At 39.5% G+C, this 21,845-nt stretch overlaps 1 protein-coding gene across 3 annotated transcripts in view; it reads right to left on the bottom strand.

Moving 5' to 3' along the window:
• LOC131151700 (hydroxyproline O-galactosyltransferase GALT3) overlaps window positions 1-21,845 on the bottom strand; it is a 43,325-nt gene that overhangs the window by 2,898 nt on the left and 18,582 nt on the right. For 2 of the 3 annotated variants that reach the window (XM_058103062.1, XM_058103063.1), the window contains exon 8: window positions 13,393-13,864. In XM_058103062.1, the coding sequence (XP_057959045.1) occupies window positions 13,658-13,864 (207 nt within the window). In that variant the 3' untranslated portion in view covers window positions 13,393-13,657. Of the gene's footprint in view, window positions 1-13,392; window positions 13,865-21,845 lie in introns of those variants that run through there. The other variant, XM_058103064.1, reaches the window with a different exon arrangement.

The raw sequence follows: 21,845 nt of genomic DNA, 5'->3' as shown, positions 1-21,845 counted from the left end.
CATTCATATGGATCGGTCGACCAAGACCATTTTGAACTGGGAGTTCGGTCGACTAAGAACATTGGAAAGTCAACATTTTGGAGGCTGGTCGACCAAAGACATTATGTTCAAAACAGGTTGGTTGACCGAGCTATGGTCAAACTTTGAATCTGGGGCAAATAGTACTTCGGTCGATCAAGGGGTATAACATAAGATTGGTCGGTCGACCAAGGGCATTGAAATTTACTATTTTGCCCTTACTTTGATCCTAAAGATATTCTAAACCCTCTGAAAGTTTTAAGCAATTTTGAAATAGGGTTTTAGGTGAAAGGTTTGGTCCCTATGGTCAGACTATGGTCTAGGTTTTTGATTTCCCTATGGTTAGACAATGGTCTCTTAAGCCTATGCATCCTATCATGCATGTAATGCAATTATTACAGTCCATAATATTACAGACCCAAGATATAAAATAAAATGCATTTACAATATAGAACAAATGTCTTCTCCTTCTTCTTTTGCTCCTCTGATTCGTCATGGAATACGCCAGATGATATGATCTTTATGTTTCTCCTGGTTTCCATCTCTTCCTTATGTGTGCACTAAAATATTAAGTCTGCTAAAGCACTGAATACACACATAAGTAACTTGCGGTTCGTCATTATCAAAACTAGGAATTAGACTCAAAAAGTCAACAGATAGCAATGGAAAGATCATTAAACTTAAAGTTCGGTTGGTTTTCAAAGGTTTTCAGCAGATATTGGGCATGAAAATTGTTCGTGATAGGAAAACTAATAAATTGTGGTTGTCACAGGAAAATTATGTTGAACGGGTGCTTGAAAATTTCAACATGTAGAATGCAAAGCCAGTCACTACTCCATTGAAAAATCACTTCAAGTAAAGTAAAAGATCATGTCCTTCTTTGAGGAAAGAAGTGGAAGAAATGGAAGCAGTTCTATATTCATTAGCAATTGGTAGTTTGTTGTATGTAAAAATTGCACAAGGTCAGATATTGCCCACGCGGTAGGAGTTTAGAGCAGGTTTCTTTCAAATCTAGGCAAAGACCATTGGGAAGCAGTTAAGTGGAATTTTAGGTACTTGAAGTATACATAAAAAATGTGCTTGTGTTTTAGAGGAGATGAACCAGTCTTTGAAGGATATACTGATTTCGATATAGCAGGTGATCTTGATAGTAGGAAATCTACATCAAGATTTATTTTCACTTTTACAGGGGGATTCGTCTTATGGCAATCCAAGTTGTAGAAGAGTGTTGTTTTATCTACAACAGAGGCAGAATACATTGCCACAATGGAAGCTAGTAAAGAAATGTTGTGGTGAAAGTGATTTATCTAAGAACTGGGTGTCACACAGAAAGAGTACAAAGTACATTATGATAGTCAGAGTGCTCTAGACTTGAGCAAGAATTCAATGTATCCTTCCTGAATGAAGCATATTGACATTCTCTATGTAACTCCCCAAACCCTTAAACCCGGTCCGGTGTGTTATACTTGATAAAATCCTGATAATTCATAAATAAAAACCATGTACACAGCGAAAAACATAAACATAATTTTCCATCCATAAAATACCAGAGTTTTCTACATCTATCTATACACCAAAAATACACCATTTATCCACCTGCATTCACATGTTTATACATATCTCCAAAACATAACCTACACTTTCAGTTTTCACATCCATCCATTTTCCAAAAGACTTAAGACATAAAACATAAAACATAACTTATATACATCCCAAAATATATTCAAAATGTTTATACCCTTTTCTTTTTCTATAAACCAAAAATGCTATCGACCTCGAGCTCTCTAAGCTTGATCACATGGTGGTCTTGAAAAAGATAAATTTGTATTCGGGTGAGACACATCTAAATAAGGGAAGAAACAATATATTAAAACAGTGTATGGCCAACATGAGATTCATAAATAACAAATTAATATCATTTGCAAACCATTAACATGATTCTGAAATCATTTTCTGAACCTAATCATACACAGGCAAAGTATTTACCCACGAGACTACCCAAGGATAGGGGGTGATTACCTGCCTATATAAGTAGAACCCCTCTGGTCTGATACATTAGGCAACGCAAAGGTCACAACTGAAGCATACTAGGGCACTCACCTTATTCAATAAACCCTCAAGTGATAGATAAATCTCGTACTCACTTCGTTCATACAAAAGTTTACGAGCGAAGGCCCCCGAGAATAGGGAAATCTACCCGCCCATACAAATAGTTTCCATCTACTCTAGTGCATTATGCAGCCTATTGCTACATCTGATACTACTAGCGCACTTGCCTTTCTCAGCAAGCTCGCAGGCGAAGAGTTTGCCCCGCCCTAATGTAACATATTCTACTAGCATAAATACTAATAATACCCTAATACATTATTTCGTCTGTCGTTATTCAACCATCCATATCTGTTCATGTTCATAACTTTAGCATTTCATAGCATTTCACTTTACGTAGCCTTTCACATTTTACATCGTTCACATTTCATATTTCATATTCATTTCATTCACACTTCTATTTCGTTTCATTCATTTGTACTACAGCTCCTTTTAGTTGTACATCAGTTAGTCCACATAGATATGCGCTAAATCTGCTAACACAGCTTCTTTTAGCTGTCATCAATTAGTCTATAGCTCCTTTCAACTGTCATTGTATACATGATTGCATTATTAAACACAAGCAACGTAATCCTTATAACATTTCATTATCAATGCATTTCTTACGTAACCTACATTTCATACATAGAACATATGTTTACATTGCATTACTATCCACTAATGCCACACAATTTTGCAGTAAAATTCATATATATGTATTCTTCATAAAATAAGTCAACCTGCATTTAACATTCATATACTCAAAATATACCTTTCTTATCTTACATAATTATCCTAAAAATATCTTTCACTTTTATCAGTTCATTTTCACATATACATAGCTAAATAAGCAGCCCTAAGCTCAGAAAACATAATTTACATGGTTGACATTTTATACCCACATAAAAACATATATACATATATATAACATAGTCCACTTTCATTTAATTCATGAAAACCTAATTTAATATATAAATTTCCCCTTACTCGAATCCTTGAACTACACAAACAGGTTTCCCAAACTGATGCCTGTGATGCTCACCGAATCCTTGAACTACACCACGGTTTGTCATGGATACCGCCAAAACTTATCGAGTAGGATTCAAGAGGTGTTGAGAGCATGTGAGGACTATGCATCTTGACCTTCCCTTGGATGGTGTGTGTTCACACGGGTATGGCCATGAGAGTCCTGACTCCGTGGAAGAGATGGATGAGGAGGGCGAGGGGGAGAAGAGGAAGTTGGAGAGGGGAGCAAAACAAGCTGATCTGCTGAAAGAATTTTATTTGTAGTTTTATTCAATATAATGCAATGCATTTTTGAGTTTATTGATGGTACAATTGTTGTATTTGGAACTTTACCACTTTGTTGTACGATACACTCAAGAGTAATATTTTTTTAGCATATTAGAGTTCCATGTATTTTTAATCTTCTTTCCCTCTACATCCTCTAATTTGTATATCCCCGATTTTATTTCCGCTGTAACCCAGTTTGGTCCCTCCCAATTCGGTTTTAGCTTGTGCGGCTTTAGTTCTAGTGGGCTAGTTCACTCCTTCCTGAGGATCAGGTCTCGGGTTGGAAGTTTCGCACTCTTACACGAGTATTGTAGTACTTCGCCACCTTTTGTTGGTATGCCGCGATTTTCAGGCTCACCTGCTCTTGTCTCTCTTCTAGAAAGTCTATCTCTGCCCTAAGCTCTTTATTGTTGTCTTGCTCATCAAAGTATTGCCTTCACCAAAAGGGGATCCCCACTTCTGCGAGGATGACAACTTCTACACCAAATGCAAGCATAAATGGGGTTTCCCATGTCGCTACTCGTTGGGTAGTGTGGTATACCCAAATGATGAAGGGGAGCTCTTCTACTCACCTGCCTTGCACAGACTCGAGTCGTGTCCTTAAACTGTACAATATCATTCAGTTCATGTTTTCCACCTAACCATTACTTTGGGGTTGTGCCACATATGCAAACAAGAGTTTAATGGGCAGGTCAGAACAAAATTTTTTGAAGCATTCATTGTTGAACTGTCTCCCATGGTCAATAACTATGGCCAATGGGATTCCAAACCAGCAAACCACCGATGTCCAAACGAATCATGTGATGTTTCGCTCGGTTATGTGGGCCAGGGCTTTGACCTCTACCCACATAGTGAAGTAATCAATTGCCACCAACAGGAACTTCCTTTGGCTAGTGGCTGGAGGTAGAGGTCCCAAGATGTCTAGTCCCCACTGGGCGAAGGGACAAGGACTAGTTAGAGGGGAGAGAAGATTAGACGGCACATGAGGTACTCCCGCGCACCACTGGCAGCTGTCATACCGTTTGACGAACTCGACCGCATCCTTCCTCATTGTGGGTTAGTAAAATCCTTGCTGCAAAGCCTTGTGAGCTAGAGCCTTGCTAGCTAGATGATTTCCACATACCCCTTCATGGATTTCCCTTAGTACGTACTCTCCTTCTTCATTACTCAGACACCAAAGGTATGACAGCATTAAAGATCGTCTGTATAGCTCCTGGTTTATGAGTGTGTACCTTGCCGCCTTCCTCCTCACCTTTAGAGACTCCTTCTTGTCCTCTAGTAGGGATCCGCCGCAGAGGTATTACACTAGAGGCGCCCTCCAGTCCCCCTCGTCAATTTCAGAATCCAGCAAGTTAACACTGCCCTCCTCATATGAAGGTTTTCCGACTCACTCTAGGTAAATAGTGTAAGAACTCGATCCGTGAGATTTAGAATAAATAAGTAAGAAAAGGGTAAAATAGTAAATTGAGCACGCTTCGTCGATGAAGCCAAAGTTCGTCGACGAAGGCCTTTCTGTTGTTCGGCGATGAAATGCAAGTGCTCTTTGACGAGGAGAAGCCGAGAGGTTTCGGGAAATTTGAAAATCTTAGGCTCGTCAACGAGGCCACCGCTACGTTGACGAACTCCCTTTGTTGACTTGTCGACGAAGACGCCGCCTTGTCGACGAGGTTGGCCGAGTCAAAGGTGCTATAAATATCCATTTGGGTTGCTTTGAAGTTAAGTTATCAAAATCCTCTCTCTTCCTCTCTCTCTGTAAGAACTCTCTCTCTCTCTCTCTCTAAGATTTCTTCATTGTACGTTGTTAGAAATGACGATCCGAAGTTACTACAAGGATCAGGGAAGGATTCTCTTCGAGATTTGTGGAACGGATCATCGTTTTGAGTGTTTTCAAGATTTGACCCAAAATTGAGGTAAGACTCGATTTTCATTTCCGTTTTGGTAGTTTTGTAGGGATGGGAATTGTAAGTATGTTTTGTACTGTGATTTATAGGTTTTGGGAACTCGATTCGCTGTTTAGGAGTTGTAGAGTTCAGGTTTGGATTTTTGGGAAAAGGTAAGGGGATTCTGTTTATATCGATTATTTTCGAAATCGGATTCGGTAGAACTGTTGTTCACGGTCTTGTGTGTGTTTTGACTACTCATTTGGAAAAATCAAACGGGTGGAAATTACGGGATTTTCATGTTACAATTTTGAAAAAAGGGGGCATTGGGTTGCATCTCTGGTTTCGTTGGAAAACCGTAGATATATTGTGATATATATTGTGTTATGGAGATGGTCGTGCCTTGACTTATTTAAACTGTATTTTTGGAAAATCATGATTTTTAGATTATCAAATGGGTGCGGATTGAATTGTTATATGAACATGCATGAGTTGTGATTTTCTAAAATGAGATATAGGAACGGGGTTCTGAATTGTTCTAGGTTGTGAAAGAGTGTCCGACTCTATATCCGAGGGTGTGAAATACCACCTACCATTGGAAAGAGTGTCCGACACTATATCTGAGGGTGTGAAATACCGCCTTTTCGACTGATCACCGAAGGGTGTGGATCCACCAAATGTACCGATACGGTGCCATGGGAGCCTGGGCCTATGTCATGTGCCGAGGACACCGTGTAATGCGAGCTGGCTTCGGGCCGAAGGGTGTGATGACATCGGGTTACTTGATCATGTGTGTGTGTGTGTGATGAGCACTATACTAGAGTTGTTTTGTGAAAATATTGGAACTATATTGAACAGTGTATGTTTTATGTCATGATAATACTTATATGCCACACACCGATATAACCTGGATTTGCCTTACTGAGAGGTGTCTCACCCCTATCGTACGTACATGTTTTCAGGTCCTTCAAGTAACCGAAACTAGAGTCCTTGTGTTAGGAGCATAGTGGTCGGTGTACTGCGTGAAGTGTTTGTATAAGTACTAGGAATGTAACAGGGTTGTCGTTTTGGGTATGTGTTAGCACCCTGGGTTATGTATTGGTATTTTGGAGCTTAGACCCTTTTGTATAGACTCTGGTATGGTACAATATATGTCTAGAAAGAACATTTTCCGTTGTGTATATGTAATGTATGTGAATGTGTATAGGGCGTACGAGAACCCCACAGGGTCGGACCCTCATTCATTATTCTATCATTGGTGTTTTTTATGATACAGGGACATGTTAGGTGACTAATTCACCCCTGGGTCCCATTGCCTGGTTCGGGGCGTGACAAATAGCATCTCTCCATTCCGAGCTGGTGGCTAAGACTAATTTCGTGAGCGCATCAGCCTTGGTGTTCTCGGCTCTCGACACGCATTCTATATTGAAATGAATGAATGTCTTAACATATTCTTGGGCTTTGGTTAGATACTTAATTTTCTAATCCCTAGCTTGAAATTCTCCTTTCACCTGCTTTACCACCGAATGAGAATCACTTGATACCTTAATCTGTGCTACCCCTAGTGCTTCTGTCAGGCGCAGTCTTACTAACAAAGCTTCATACTTGGCATCATTGTTCATCACTGAGAACTCCAACTTTAATGCGTAAAGAGTCTCTTTACCATCCGATGTCGTGAGGATAAACCCCGCTCCTCCTCCGGCTGCATTAAATGACCCGTCAACGTGTAGTGTCCATATGTCCAACTTTCCTGCTATCTCGGGGGGTCTTTCGTCTATGAAGTCGGCTAGCACCTAGGCCTTGACAGCAAGCCTTGGTAGGTATTGTACGTCGAACTCGCCCAATTCAATGGACCACTTCATCATCCTTCCCGAACTCTTCGGCCGCTAAAGAGTCTGCCTTAATGGTAGGTTGGTCAGCACAATTACCTTGTGTGCCTGAAAGTAGGGCCTTAACTTTCGTGCGGCACAAATGATGGAGAAGGCTGCCTTTTCATTCGTACTATAATTTTTCTTGGCTCCACTCAGCACCTTGCTAGTGTAGTATATGAGTCTATGTTGCCTACCTTCTTCTCGAACTAGGACTGAGCTGAACGCATTTGCCGTCGAAGCTATGTATAAGTAGAGGTCCTTTCTTGTCTTTGCCTTTATTAATAAAGGTAAAGAGTCGAGATACTGTTTGAACTGTTTGAAGGCTTTATTCTACTCCTCCCCCCATTCACCCCCATTCAAATCCTCCTTTCTTCCTTAGTGCTTTGAAGAAGGGTAGGCCTTTGTCCCCTAAGTAGGAGACAAATATGCTGAGGGAGGCTATCCTTCCTGTCAAGATTTGGATCTCCTTCTTCGTTCACGGGGCCTCCATTTCTAGTAGCGCCCTTATTTTTTTCTAGGTTGACTTTTATGGATATACGTCACCATAAACCCAAGAAACTTTCCTGCCGAAACACTAAACGCGCACTTCGAAGGGTTTAGTTTCATTTGGTACCTGCGCAACAGCTCAAACGTCTCCCTCAGATCTTTGCAGTGCCCCTCCACTTTTAAACTTTTCACCAGCATGTCGTTTACGTATGCCTCCATCATTTTTTCGAGCTGATATTTAAATATCTTCTTCACCAAACTCTGATATGTGGCCCCTGCGTTTTTTAGCACGAAGGGTATGACTCGGTAACAATATAGCCTTCTCTCGGTGATAAAAGATGTTTTCTCTTCATCAGCTCAATGCATTGAGATTTGATTGTATCTCGAGTAGGCATCCATGAAGCTGAGAAGTTCATGCCCAAAGGTTGAATCCACCAGCTCATCAATTCGGGGAAGGGGGAAGCTATCCTTCAGACATGCCTTTTTTGGATCTGTGAAATCTATGCAGGTGCGTCATTTTCCATTTGGTTTCCTTACTAGAACCACGTTGTTTAGCCACTTTGGATAGTTAACCTCCCTGGTGAACTTGGCTTGCACTAGCTTCGTCACCTCTTCATCAATTACCTTGATTCGCTCCATCGCGAAGCTCCTTTTCTTCTGTTTCACAGGTCGGTGGTTGGGGTCAACTTGCAACCTGTGCCCTATGATTGCCGAGTCAATACCTGGCATATCTTCGGCTGACTAAGCGAACACGTCTGTGAATTCGCTCAGCAATTCGCTTAGTTTTGCTCTCAAGGTGTTAGGTAGGCCGCTCTCGATCTGCATTTACCTCTCCTGGTTGCCTTTTAGGGGTATGCGTGTGATGTCTTCATCCACCGTGCTGATTTGAGGGTATTCCCCCCCCCCACCTCTAGGTCTTCTACAGTCAAGGTCTCTCAAGCTTCCGTCTTCCCTTTTAGGGCCATTACATAGCAGTTCCAAGTCGCTATTTGGTCTCCCTTAACCACCCCAGTCCCATGCAGGGGTAGGGAATTTCATCTTGAGATGGTATGTTGATGTTACGGCCATGGTATGTTGATGTTACGGCTCAGACCGCATTAAACAAGGGCCGACCTAGTATGATGTTGTATACTAATGGCCGGTCGACCAACATGAATTTCGTTAGGGAAGTAACTTGTTATGGGGTCATTCCCATTGTTACCAGTAGTGTGATTGTTCCTATGGGATGAATTACGTCCCCATTGAAACCGACTAGGGGGGTTGAGATTGGTTTGAGCCGTTCCTTGCCGATCTTCATTCCTTCGAGCACCGACCAGAACATAACATTGGCCGAGCTCCCGTTATCTATCAAAACATGTCTTACTTTGTAATTTTCCACCAGTAGGGAGAGTACTAGCGCGTCATCGTGTGGTTGTTGCACTCCTTCTTCGCCTCCGCTATTGAAGATGATAACATTATCTTGTTTATTCCTTTTGTTGCTTAGTTCCCCCTTCTTCGTTGAGAGTATCTGCTTAGCATATCTTTTGCGAGCACCTCCACTGTCTCCGCCACTAGCAGATCTTCTAAAGTTCACTGCGATTTCCCCTATGATCTATTCTTTCTTCTCGTCCCCATTTTTTTGTTCGCGAGGTTCCCCTTGCCAATCTTCCTTCTTTATGAATATCGACAGGTATCCCTTTTTTATCAAGGCTTTAATCTCATTCTTTAGCTGAATACACTCCTCTGTATCGTGCCCATGATCCCTATGGAATTGATAGAACTTGGACATGTTGCATTTGTATGAAGGGGTTCGCACAGGTTCAGGCCATGAGACATAGTCCGTCTTCCTTATATGCATAAATACATTGGACCGCGGTGCATTTAGAGGTGTATAGGTGGAAAACTTACTTGACTACCCTCTTGAATTTGAGCTGGCGAGCAGCGTACTGGTCTCCTGTTTCTTTATGGGTCTAGAGGGTTCTCTCGTTTCCCGACTAGTACCTTTCCTTTTGAGCTCGATGCGATTTCCCCTAGTGTCCATCATTTCTTCAAGGTTAATATACTTCTATGCTCGGGCCATCAATTCCCCCATGTTAGCCGACTACTTCTTCCCCAGAGAGTAGATGAAGTTTCCGGGCTGAGGGCTGTGGTTAGAGCTGCCAAAGCCACCCCCATGTTTAGGTTGCGGATCTCCAGGGTCGCAGTGTTGAAGCAATGCATAAACTTCTTCAGCATCTCCCTTTCTCCCTGGACCATTCTCATTAGATGGGCTGATGTTATAACGATTCTCTAACTACTGAGGAAGTGGCCGGTAAACAGTTGCTCCATCTTGGAGAAGGAACCAATCGATCTAGGTCGTAGGGTCTGGTACCAATCTCTGACACTACCTTTAAGGGTTGTTGCAAAAGCTCGGCATATGATGGCGTCTGGAGCACCTTGCAACTACATTAACACCCTGAAGGTGTCCAAATGGTCGATTGGGTCGAACAGACCCTCGTACTTTTCAAAGGTTGGCATCTTGAATTTGCTCAACAGTGGAACCTCCATCACTTCTTTGGTGAATGATGGCTCTGAGGATCTTAGAGATGCTTCCCCGTAGAAGGGGTTGGTCTTGCCTTCTTTCATCATTTTCTCTATTTGGACTATTTTCTTAATCATTTCTTCCAGCTCCGTTGATCTTTGTTGGTTGAATCCTATGCTATTCGCATCTTCTACCTTCTTGGTGAGGTAAGTTTTATCCTTACCTTCCTTTGGCTTATCTATTTTCTTGGTTGCGTCGGGACTCACCTATTGTTGATTTGGGGGGGGGGGGGGGCATGCCCTTCCTGACTCTTTTGTTGTAAGAGCAGGTTGAACATATCCTCCATTTTCTTTTTAAAAGTAAGGAATTCTTCTCTGGTGACCCCCAATGGTTGTACAGGTGTGGAGTGAATGGACTGGGGCGACTCTTTTCCGGTAGCAAGACTAAAGCTAGAGTTACGTGTGGTTGCCATTGTTTGAATGTCGGAGGTCGAGAGTAAGATGATCACCTCTCAGAAGCAAGTTCCCATAGACGGCACTAACTGTTGCAGGATAAAATCGGAGGGACTGCTCTTTTGACTTCCGTTAACCTGAAAAAGAGAAAGGAAGAAAGGCTTGGAGGACTCGGGGTGTACTTCGGGAGATCGCTCTGATGCCTAAGTAAGGGAAATGCTTTAGAGAGACCAAATGTAACAATAAAAATGGGTATCAAATCACTTACCTTGGTCTCTTCACCGCGTCCCTTCTTATAGTGGCTAAGGTTGACCCTTGAGTTGATTTATCTTTATGGCATGGGGGCGTGAATCGCTCCCAGTCATAAAGTATCTGCGTGTATTATTCCACCCATTTAAGGTGTCGGCGTGGATCTCTCCTCTTTTTTATTGGGTTGGAGTTGGTTGCTCTTGTTAGAAGGTCTAATTTGGATGGTGATGACTAGATGTTGACTTCCCCTTATTAGCTGATATACTTTGAACGCATCAAAGATAAATTTAAATTCAAGATCTGAACTTCATATTTCCAAACGCAGCATCAATTTACAACTATTTTTACGTACTTAATTAAATCTATATCAATTACTATTTTAAAAAAATTAAATTCATACAATATTTTTAATAACAATTCATTAAGTTTGCTCGCTCAACACTTTTTAACTAAATCTTAAAGTTTGAATTTAAGAGGCTGTGACGTTTTAGTCAAACTATAAATTCTAATACTTTGGTCGAGAGGGATAAAGGACAGAACAATTATCCTAAATAATATTAATAATTTAAAAAATTTCAGGTACTATAGTATAAAATTAAAAATTGAAGAGACATACATTCGTGGTGATGCGATGAGATGGGAGCACCATTGATGGTGGCTATTTATAGCCTTTGGCGCATAAGGCTGTCGATGATACGTACACGTGGCATTATCAGGGCCAAAAATACATATGATAATAGTTAAATTAATTTCCACAAATGCTTGTTGTACGTACACGTGTCCAGGAACTGGTATCTCTACGACGACTATTAGCAGTTATGTATACACACGTCACCATTCCACCAAAGAAAGAGAATCAGAATCATCAGCGCTTGCGTAACAAAACTCAACCCTTCGGGCTTCAATCAACATTTTTTAAATCCGACATGGCAACTGTTATGGTTGTATGTGTGCATAAATGTGCCACGTCACCATCGGGAAGATGACCATAGGATTTTTGGTGCGGTAGGCAAGTGGCTATTGTGCCACGTCGCCTGTCACGTCAGCACAAAGCGATTATTTCGAATCAGCGGCCGATCACGCATGCACAGCACAAGCCATCTACGGTTCGGATTAGATGGTTGCAACCGTTCATTAATTTTTTGAAGGTTATCTATTAATTTATCCTATCATTTATTTTTGTGATAAAGACTTAGTGATGCTTTCGACAATTGGGCTTGCCTGCAGCACACTTTTTCATACTTTACTATAGGCAAATTGTAAAAAGTTTTTGAGACTTTTTGGAAAAAACTTTAAATTTAAATTTGTATTAATTTAAAATATAATATAATATAAAATTATATTTTAATTTATTTAAATTTAAATTTAAAATTTATGCTCCTAAAGATGCCAGAATTTTTTACTAAATTAGTAATTTTTTATTAAACAATAATATTTAAGGCTGTTTAATCACTCGATTAATCCATCCAGATAATAAGTCTGTCCCTCTAACTTTTTTTTTATTTAAATATTTAAGATATTATCTCAAATAAAAATTCATAACTTTCAAGACCCAATCCTCTCTGAGTTAACCACTTGAGTCACCCTTAGAAGAAAAATTATAATAAAATTATTAAAATTTTAATATAAGAGTTTCTTTCAAAAGGCTTGTGTTTTTATAAAATATAAAAATTTATTTTTATTTTTTATTTTTTATAAGAGAGATTAGTATCTTTTTACTAAAGCTTAGAAAAAGAGGTCACTATTTTTTACCATATTGTAATCATTACACTTCAAATATTGTTTTAATATTCATCTTTCTAATGTAAAGGCTGTCCTGTTTGTCTTACCATCGTAAGAAGATTTTTGCATAAATAATACCCTTGAAATTCACCTACTATCTTAATATTTTTTTTATAAATGTAATTTCATCATACATGCATAGGTCACGCTAAAAACAATTATAAATTTCTAATTCAATTGAACTAGAAACACTTAAAAACATATAATTGGTTTTCGTGTATCACTCAACATTCTAGTATGCCTAAAATTATTCGCTCTATGTTCTATCTACCCTAGGTTTGAAAATTTAGAATCCGAACCTTCAATTTAGATCTACAAATATCCATTTAAATAAAACGTAACCCAAGTATATTAAATTTCATTCAAATTTACAAAACTTCAAATGGAAGGCTCATAACTCATATTCCTAAACACTCCCTTTACTCTTGTCTACTCTCTGTAAGCATCATATCACCCTATTTTTTAAATGGCAAAATCGTCCAAGGGGAGTGATATAGTTAACGAACCATTCACGCAATGGATGATCCTCGTTGTCCGCAGCTTAACATAAAGTTGAGTGGTAGTACTGTTTTGCAGCACAGCCCACATAAGCAAGCATATATGTATAAAGGAATTTTTAAAGCTCCACAAAGGTTTCAAACAGGAAAAGTTTGGTTTGGGTAAGCTAAGTAAGTCAAATTTGAGCTGGACAAACTGTTTGTGAACAGAAACTTAAACAATTGCAAAGTTAGGATTTGCATGTTCTTCTAGTTTTTTACTTCTGTATTGGATTTGAATGTTGCAGATTCGGATGTGTTTGGACCAACCATTAGAAAATTAAGGCATTCTTAAAGTGACAGATCAAAAACTACATTTTTAATTTGGAACAGAAAAAGCCCCCCTGCCCTCTCTCTCTCTCTCTCTCTCTCTCTCTCTCACACACACACACACACACCACATCTTTTAAGTTTCTAGAAGCTCTCAACTCAATTTTGTTAGAAGGAAGTGGGGTTGAGCTCAGTTGAAAGAGAAAAAGGGAAAAAGGATTGGGTAGGATATTCATCACTCACAGCAGATGGGTTTGTGCTCTTTCTGCAGCTTCTCCCACAGGCATAACACCAGCCTTGGGCCTTGATAGTGAGCAAGAACATAATCTGCTCCACATCCTGTACTGTGGAATTGTTCGTCGTTTATGTAATGCACTTCGCGACTTAAGTTCTTAAATTGCTCGATCCATATACCCATCGCAACATCTTCTAGTTTAAAAAACTGGAAAACCATCATAAGGTCAAGACAGAAGTTCCATGACAATACGCAACAACAATAATAATAAGCAGCCTTAAGTCCTATTAGGTCGAATCAGCTATATAAATCTTTTCTTGCCAACTCAGACGATCAAGGGCATTTTTTATGACAATACACAGTAAAAAATAACTCAATTACAAAGGAATGAAAGAGAGAGAGAGAGAGAGAGAGAGAGAGAGAGAGAGATCATATGTTCCTGACTCCACAATTATAAACGAATGAAGTTCCATATATAATGTCAAAAAATGTGTGAATGTACCTTCTTTTTTAATTGAGCTCCACCCCCTGTTTTTACAAAACTAAGTTGAGAGCTTTTTTGTTTTGTTTTTTCTGGGGATAAACAGAGAATTATATTAAGGTTGTATTTGGGGGATTTCAGACCTTCGATTCGGTTTTTATGGATTTGGATGAAATTCAAAATGATTTTGCATTTCATTTTGTCCAAATCCATACAATTTCAAATCCAACGTTTAAAATCCATACTCCCAAGCACATGGTTAAGGAAGTGATATGCAATAAAAATCAGATTAGAAAAACAAATTAATGAAGGGGAAAAACAAACCCCCCCGCCATCAAAATAACTAGCAAATAAATACCAAATTTAATAGGAGCATGTCATCCCCAATTATAAAAGGGACATCCAAAGAGAAGGTAAGCATCTCATTCTCACCCACTTTTTCTTACTATTGCAATCTTATCTCCCAACAGTCCCTGACTTAGGCATTAGAGTGATCCCCCAGAGTACACCTCGGGTCCTCTTTGATCTCTTGTTCAATTCTTTATAGGTGGTCATGGTCTAAGATTAGTATAAATCAACCAGCCAATTTTTAGCAGCAACATTTGGCGCCATCTGTAGGAAACATGAAGATTCCTATCTTTGACCATGATCACGTCGTATAATTCCAAGTCAGAACTTCTTGTTGGGGATCAATCACCTCAATTGATTAATTTCGCCCTAGCAAACAACTCGTCACCAAGTGCACCCCTAAGATAATTTTTGGCTTTCTAAAGAGGATGGAAGACATGTTCAGTATGATCCTGCATCAAAAATAGGATTATACAGAACGTGCTCTAGAAGCCACCCAGATAGAAGCAGCACTCAGTGGGAAGGCGATGATACCACAAGAAGTCGCTCTGAAGGTATTAGACCCAACCAAAAAGATAAAGATGCTAACAGTGTGGGTATTTATGAGCAATGATCCCAAGAGCTTGAGGAAAAGTTTAGGAAAATTGACCTAACTAGAGAAACTAGTGAAGGAGTTGTGCAACCATCCCTCCGTAGGGGAGATGTCAACCAAATCCTCAAAACCCCCCTTTTACAAAAGAGGTAATGGGAATTTCTTTACCAAGTAAGTTTAAGATGCCAAGCATTGAAGGATACGATAGGCTGTCAGATCCTTTAGACCACTTTGACACTTTTACGATGTTGATGTAATTACAAGGTGTGCCCGATGCAATCATGCATGTGTTGAGCATTTGCATCAACTGTAAAGGGAAATGCCAGGGTGTGGTACTAAACTTTAAAGCCCGGCTTAATTGGGTCCTTTTCTAAGATGGAGCAATAGTTTATAGGGCATTTCTTCATTAATCGAAAAATGAATAGAACTTCACCCAACTTGATGAGTCTTGTTCAAGGGGAGAAAGAAACATTAAAGGAGTTCATGAGTTGCTTTATCAATGCAACTTTATAAGTCTAAAGCTTAGATCACGGGGTAGTGATAGCGGCATTGACAACAACTATTCAACCAAGGGATTTCTTAAATTCCTTGGGAAAGAAACCCTTAGTCAATATGGGTGAGCTAATGACATGAACCCAAAAGTATATCAATTTAGAAGAGGTTGTCACCACAAGAAGAAGCAAGACCAGTTTGAAAAGGAAGAACTCAAGAGACATTGATGAAGCAACTAAGGGAGGTAAAAAGCATGAAATTAATAAACCATCCAGCTGTTTGAAGGAGTACCCATGAGGACCCCATCATACAAAAGAAACATCTCGAAGTTCTGCATGTTCTATAGAGACCATGGGCATGATACAAAGGAATATGTCCATCTGAAGGGCAAAAATGAAACTTTGATACAATAAGGACATTTGTCAAAATTCATTAAAAAAAAAAAACTTCCCATTGCCAAGCCAAGGCATGTAATCAACAAAAACCAGAAGCTGCTAAAAAAGAAGAGTAGGTTGTAGGAGAGATTGATATGATTTTCGAAGGACCAACTAGTGGAGGAGATAATGGAGGAGCAAAGAAAATGTATGCAAAGCAAGTTTTTCTTGGCTGATAACTACGTGCAAAGTCATAAAAAATTGCAGCGAGATGAGGTTATTACCTTCACAGAAGAAGATATGAGAGGAATTCAATAGCCACAAAACGATGCTCTAATAGTGTCATTACTCATTGCCAATTATCAGGTAAGAAGGATACTGATAAATAATGGAAGTTTAGCCGATATAAGTTCTTGTTGGTTTTACAAGAAATGAAAATAGGAGTAGAATGCTTGAAGCTCATTTCAACACCCTTAGTTGGATTTGGAGGAGATGTGGTTCACCCCTTGGGCACAATCATGCTCCAACTAACAATAGGGACGCTACCGCAGTAGATCACTCTTATGACAAACTTCTTGATGGTGGACCATTTTTCCATCTACATTATAATATTGCGGCGTCTTGTACTCAATGCATGTCAAGTTGTTACCTCCACTTACCACCTGAAGGTTAAATTCCCAAACCCAACCGTAATAGGCGAGATAAGAGGGGACCATATGGCAGCTCGCAATTGTTATGTAATGGTCCTAAAGGGTAGAACATAAGGGTGAGAGACTTTGACCTTAGAATTGAGGACTTAATCAGCATCCCTTAGAGGAAGACAACCAAAAGAAGTGTGTCCAATTAGGGGCCCAGTTATCAAACTCATTGAAGACAGAACTTTTGAGATTACTGTGGGAGTATGCAAACATTTTTCCTGGTCTGCTGATGACATGCCTAGATTCGATCCTACAGTTATTGAATACAAGCTCCAAATGGATCCTTGTCATCGCCTCGTGAAGCAAAAGAAGAGGAGCATTGCTCTTGAGATAATCAAGGTAATTAATGAGGAAGTAACAAAGCTTTTAAAAGCTAATTTCATCAGGAAGGTTCACTACATTGAATGGCTTAGCAATGTGGTGCTAGTGAAGAAGTCAAATGGGGTGGCTTACTAGCAATTGGTGAATAAGATTTTCAAAGATCTCTCGAGAAGTACTATGGAAGCTTATGTGGATGACATGTAGTAAAGAGTTTAAAATCTTATGATCATGAGAGGAATTTGAGAAGATATGAATTATTTCGTAAATATGCAATGAGATTAAATCCCACCAAGTGCACATTCAGCATGTCGGCAGGAAAGTTCCTAGGGTTCATGGTGACCCACAGAGGGATAGAGGTAAATCTTGACAAAATCCAGGCCCTAATGGAGAAGTGTGCCGTATAGACAAGAAGAAAGTGCAAATCTTAACTGGAAGGGTGGCATCTTTAAGTAGTTAGTTCTGCCCTGGCTTGAGAAGAAGGTAGACAACACAAACCAATACACTGCAACAAGCAAGGTGTTACGGGGAACAAGGATCAATTACTTGCTAGCAAAAAAAGTTGCCTTCACCGTCTGGTCCATAGCTAGGAAACTGAGACCTCACTTCCAAGCGCACAAAGATACCGCATTGATCAACATGCCTTTGAGATAAACTTTTTAGCACTCGGAGTTATTAAAAAGGATGATGAAGTGGTCAGTTGAATCGGGGGAATTCGATATCCATTAGAAGCCAAGGCCCGCAATCAAGGCGCACGTCTTAGTCAACTTCATCGCTGAGCAAAATTTTGAAGACATGCCCACTTGATGAGCACAACTCATAAGGAAACTCAAGAGTGAGTACGAATTACCAAGAATGATCCATCTGATAAGCACCACTAATGAGATTCGAAGACATGCCCACTTGATGAGCACAACTCATGAGACAACCTAACAGTGAGCACGACTCACTAGGAATGACCCATTTGATGAGCACCGCTCATGAAGCCTGAAAACATGCCCACTTGATGAGCATAACTTATGAAGCAACTCAAGAGTGAGCATGACTCACCAAGAATGACCCATCTGATGAGTACCACTCATGAGACCTAAAGACATGCCCAGTTGATGAGCACAACTCATGAGGCAACTCAAGAGTGAACATGCCTCACCAAGAATGACCCATTTGATGAGCACCGCTCATGAGGCTTGAAGACATGCTTACTTGATGAGCACAACTCATGAGGCAATCTAGGAGTGAGCACAACTCACCAAGAATGACCCATTTGATGAGCACCGCTCTTGATGAGCACAACTCATGAGGCAACCCAAGAGTGAGCGTGACTCACTAGGAGTGACCCATATGATGAGCACTGGCTGTGAGACCCAAAGACATGCCCACTTGATGAGTACACCTCATGAGGCAACCCAGGAGTGAGCACGACTCATCAGGAATGATCCATCTGATGAGCACAGCTCATGAGGCCCGAAAACATGTCTACTTGATGAGCACAACTCATAAGGCAACAAAAGAGCACAACTCACCAAAGCACGACCCATACTACTTATGAGGCCTAAAAATGCATACTTGATGAAAGCTACTCAGCAGATAGAATTATTTGCTTGACCAAAGAGTTGTTCAACTGATAAAAGAACTGTTCAGCAGATAAAAGAGTTTCTCAACAAATGGAGTGTATTTAGCAAAAGATCTGCACAACAAATAAAAGCATTGCTCAGCAGATAAAAGAGTTGCTTAGCAGATAGAATTTGCTCAGTAGATAGAATCTGCTCAATAAATAAAAGAGCTGCTCAGCAGATAAAATCTACTTAGTAGATAAAAGAGCTACTTAGCAGATAAAATTGCTCAGCAAATAAAAGAACTGCTCAGCAGATAAAAGAGTTGCTTAGCAGATAAAATCTGCTCAATAAAAAAGCTATTTAGCAGATAGAATCTGCTCAAGAAAAGAACTGCTCAGCAGATAAATTGCTTAGAAGATAGAATTTGCTTAGCAGATAAAACAACTGCCAGATAAAAGAGTTTCTTAGGATATAAAAGAGCTTCTTAGCAGATAAAACTGCTTAGCAAATAAAAGAGTTATTCAGCAGATAGAATTTGCTTAGCAAATAAAAGAGTTGTTTAGCAAATAAAACTACTCAATAGATAAAAGAGCTACTCATCAAATAGAATTTTCTCAGCAGATAGAGCTACTCGGTAGATAAAAGAGTTGCTCAGAAATAAAATCTACTCAACAAAGGAGTTGTTCAGCAGATAAAATTTGCTCAGCAAAAGAATTGTTCAATAGATAAAAGAACTGCTTGGGAGATAAAAAAATTGCTCAGCAATTAAAAAAGTTGTTTAGCATAAGAGTTGCTTACTAGATAAAAAGAGCTATTCAGTAGACAAAAGAATTGCTCAAATTGAGCCAAAAAAGTGGGTCAACTGGCTTAAATCGAACCAAACTGACTAGAAGTGAGCCAAAGAGTGATCAACTCTTGAGATAAAGGAAAAAGACTTAAATTAAATTCCATGGTTATACAAGGTTTTTGGTCCCCCTCACGCGGCTTTGATTGAGCGGGAACCTTATTAAGCGGCTCGGAGATTCATCAATTCGGCTCGGATAAGCCGATTAACCCTCAAATGGCTTGAATTGAGAAAAAGCCCCTTTAATCGACTCAGATTGAACCACGAACCCTTCAATTAGCATAAATTGCGTCCTTAAGGTTGGCCCAAAAAAGTCACATGGTTTGGGTAAAAAATTAATAAAAATGACTAAGCCTTGATTTTCTCAAATAACGCACAAAACCACTTAGATTAAACCAAAGCCACCGGCAAAAAGCAGCCTCTTGAGTTTTTGAACTAAATTTCTTTGACTTAAGAGTAAAAGTGGGGGACAAATGATATGACATAAAAATAAGATTAGAAAAATAAATTAATGAAAGATGAAAATCAAGGTTTTGCAATTAATTTCCAAATTATTACCATTAAACCAAGATGAAACTCCCCACCATCAAAATAACTAGCAAATAAATGCCAAATTTACTAGGGGCATGTCATCCCCCAACCATAAAAGGAATATCTAGAGAGAATGTAAGCATCTCATTCTCATCCACTCTTTCTTAATGTTGCAACCTTATCCTCTCAGAGATCTTGACTTAGGCATCAGAGTGATCCCTCGGAGTACACCCCAGATCCTCCAAGCCCCTCTTGTTCAATTCCTTGCAGTTGGTCATGGTCAAAAATTAGACCTACATAACCAGCTAATTTTTGGCGGCAACAGGAAGAAAGTAGTATAATAAAGAAAGGATAACCAGGGAGAACAAGGTTTCCTCCCATTGCGAAAGGAAAACAGCTAAAAACAAAGAAAATATATACTAGAGAACTCTTAACAAATTAGTGCCAACCAATACCATTGCAAGTCTTCTAGTGAATAACAGAAGCATCCATTTGCTGAGCACCAAAGGGATGTAAGGAAGCCACTATGCCCCAAAGCATGCTACTAGAATTGGCAACACCTTTAAAGATACTGGCATTTTTTTTCCCAACCAAATATATCAAATAATAGCCAGAACAATACAACACGACAAAACTTTTCTCTCTTTCCTATTCCCCAAACTCCTAAACATAATAGTCCAAAAACTCTCCAAAGAGGTTGTGCACCCAATTTCACAAAAATCCCAAACAAGTTATTCCAAAGAACCTGAGAGAAGGGGCAAAGTAAAATCAAGTGTGAGCAATTTTCCCCTCATAAAACAAAGGACTCACACATTAGGACAAGGCCTTGTTAGATCAAGCAAATTGAAGATTTGCTTCTAAGAAAATCAATATTAGGGTCATGGATCAAATGAGAGAGGAAAGGTTTGCATGAGAAATCCCTAGAAGAATCTAAACTCCAAGCACATTTGTCTCTGCCCAACTGGATATGAAAAGAAATCGATCACAATAAACAAAAAAGCAAGCTCATTCCCAAAATAAAAACCCCATGAACGATTATCCTCTTGCAAAATGAGGAAGGCAGAAATAGGATTCATGAAGAGTACATAACTGAAAAGACAAGGGTACACAACACCCAAAAGCATGTCCCCAATCCAATGATCCTCCCAAAAGTGAATTCTCTCCCCATTACCCACTTTATAATGAACATTAGGAAAGAACAAATGATCGATTTGAGACAAAATTTTCGAAGGACTCAAATAAATAATATTTTAACCCCTACAATAGCATCTCATCCATTTTGTCCAAATTTACCACAAATTACCTTGTGCCGAAGAGAGTTAGGTTCTAAAGGAAAACACCATTACACTTCCCCACCAAAGAAATACTGTTAGACACCAAGTTACCTAGATCAATACCTCCCTCCCTTTTAGACCTACTCACAATGGTCCTTCTCGACTAATGATCTCTATCTTGCAAATCGGAAACTACATAAAAAATCCCTCATTAACTTCTCTTTGAGCAATTATCACCGAGATTCTAAAAAAGCATAATTAACACAAGGGGATAGAAGAAAGATAAGCTTTAGAATCTTAAAATTTGAGAATTAGAGAGACAGAGAAAGAGGAGAGAACCAAGTCAGCTAAAAGCTTAAGCTCGTTCAATGAGGCCTTGCGAATAGTTTCAATTTCTCTAGCTTGCCAATGCACTTCAAAGCCCATTGAGCTTTAAGAGTGGATAAAGCATAGGGTTGCTATACCTTGTGCTATAAGTTTTTAATCTTAATTTAAAGAGAGGGGGTAGTGAGGTTCGAAACCTATACCTTTTGGTTGCAAAGGCTCCAATACCATGTTAAAAAGCCAATTCATTAGACAGCAAAGGCTCATCGTAGAAGCAACACCCCTTCCAGTATTGAAACTGGGGAAGTCACCTTACCTAGGGAAGAGGGCTTTGGAAAAGGTATTTGTGATTTTTA

This window comes from Malania oleifera, chromosome 3 (genome assembly GCF_029873635.1).
Source record: "Malania oleifera isolate guangnan ecotype guangnan chromosome 3, ASM2987363v1, whole genome shotgun sequence".
Classification (NCBI taxonomy): domain Eukaryota; kingdom Viridiplantae; phylum Streptophyta; class Magnoliopsida; order Santalales; family Ximeniaceae; genus Malania; species Malania oleifera.
This window is presented reverse-complemented; position numbering and strand designations above follow the sequence as displayed.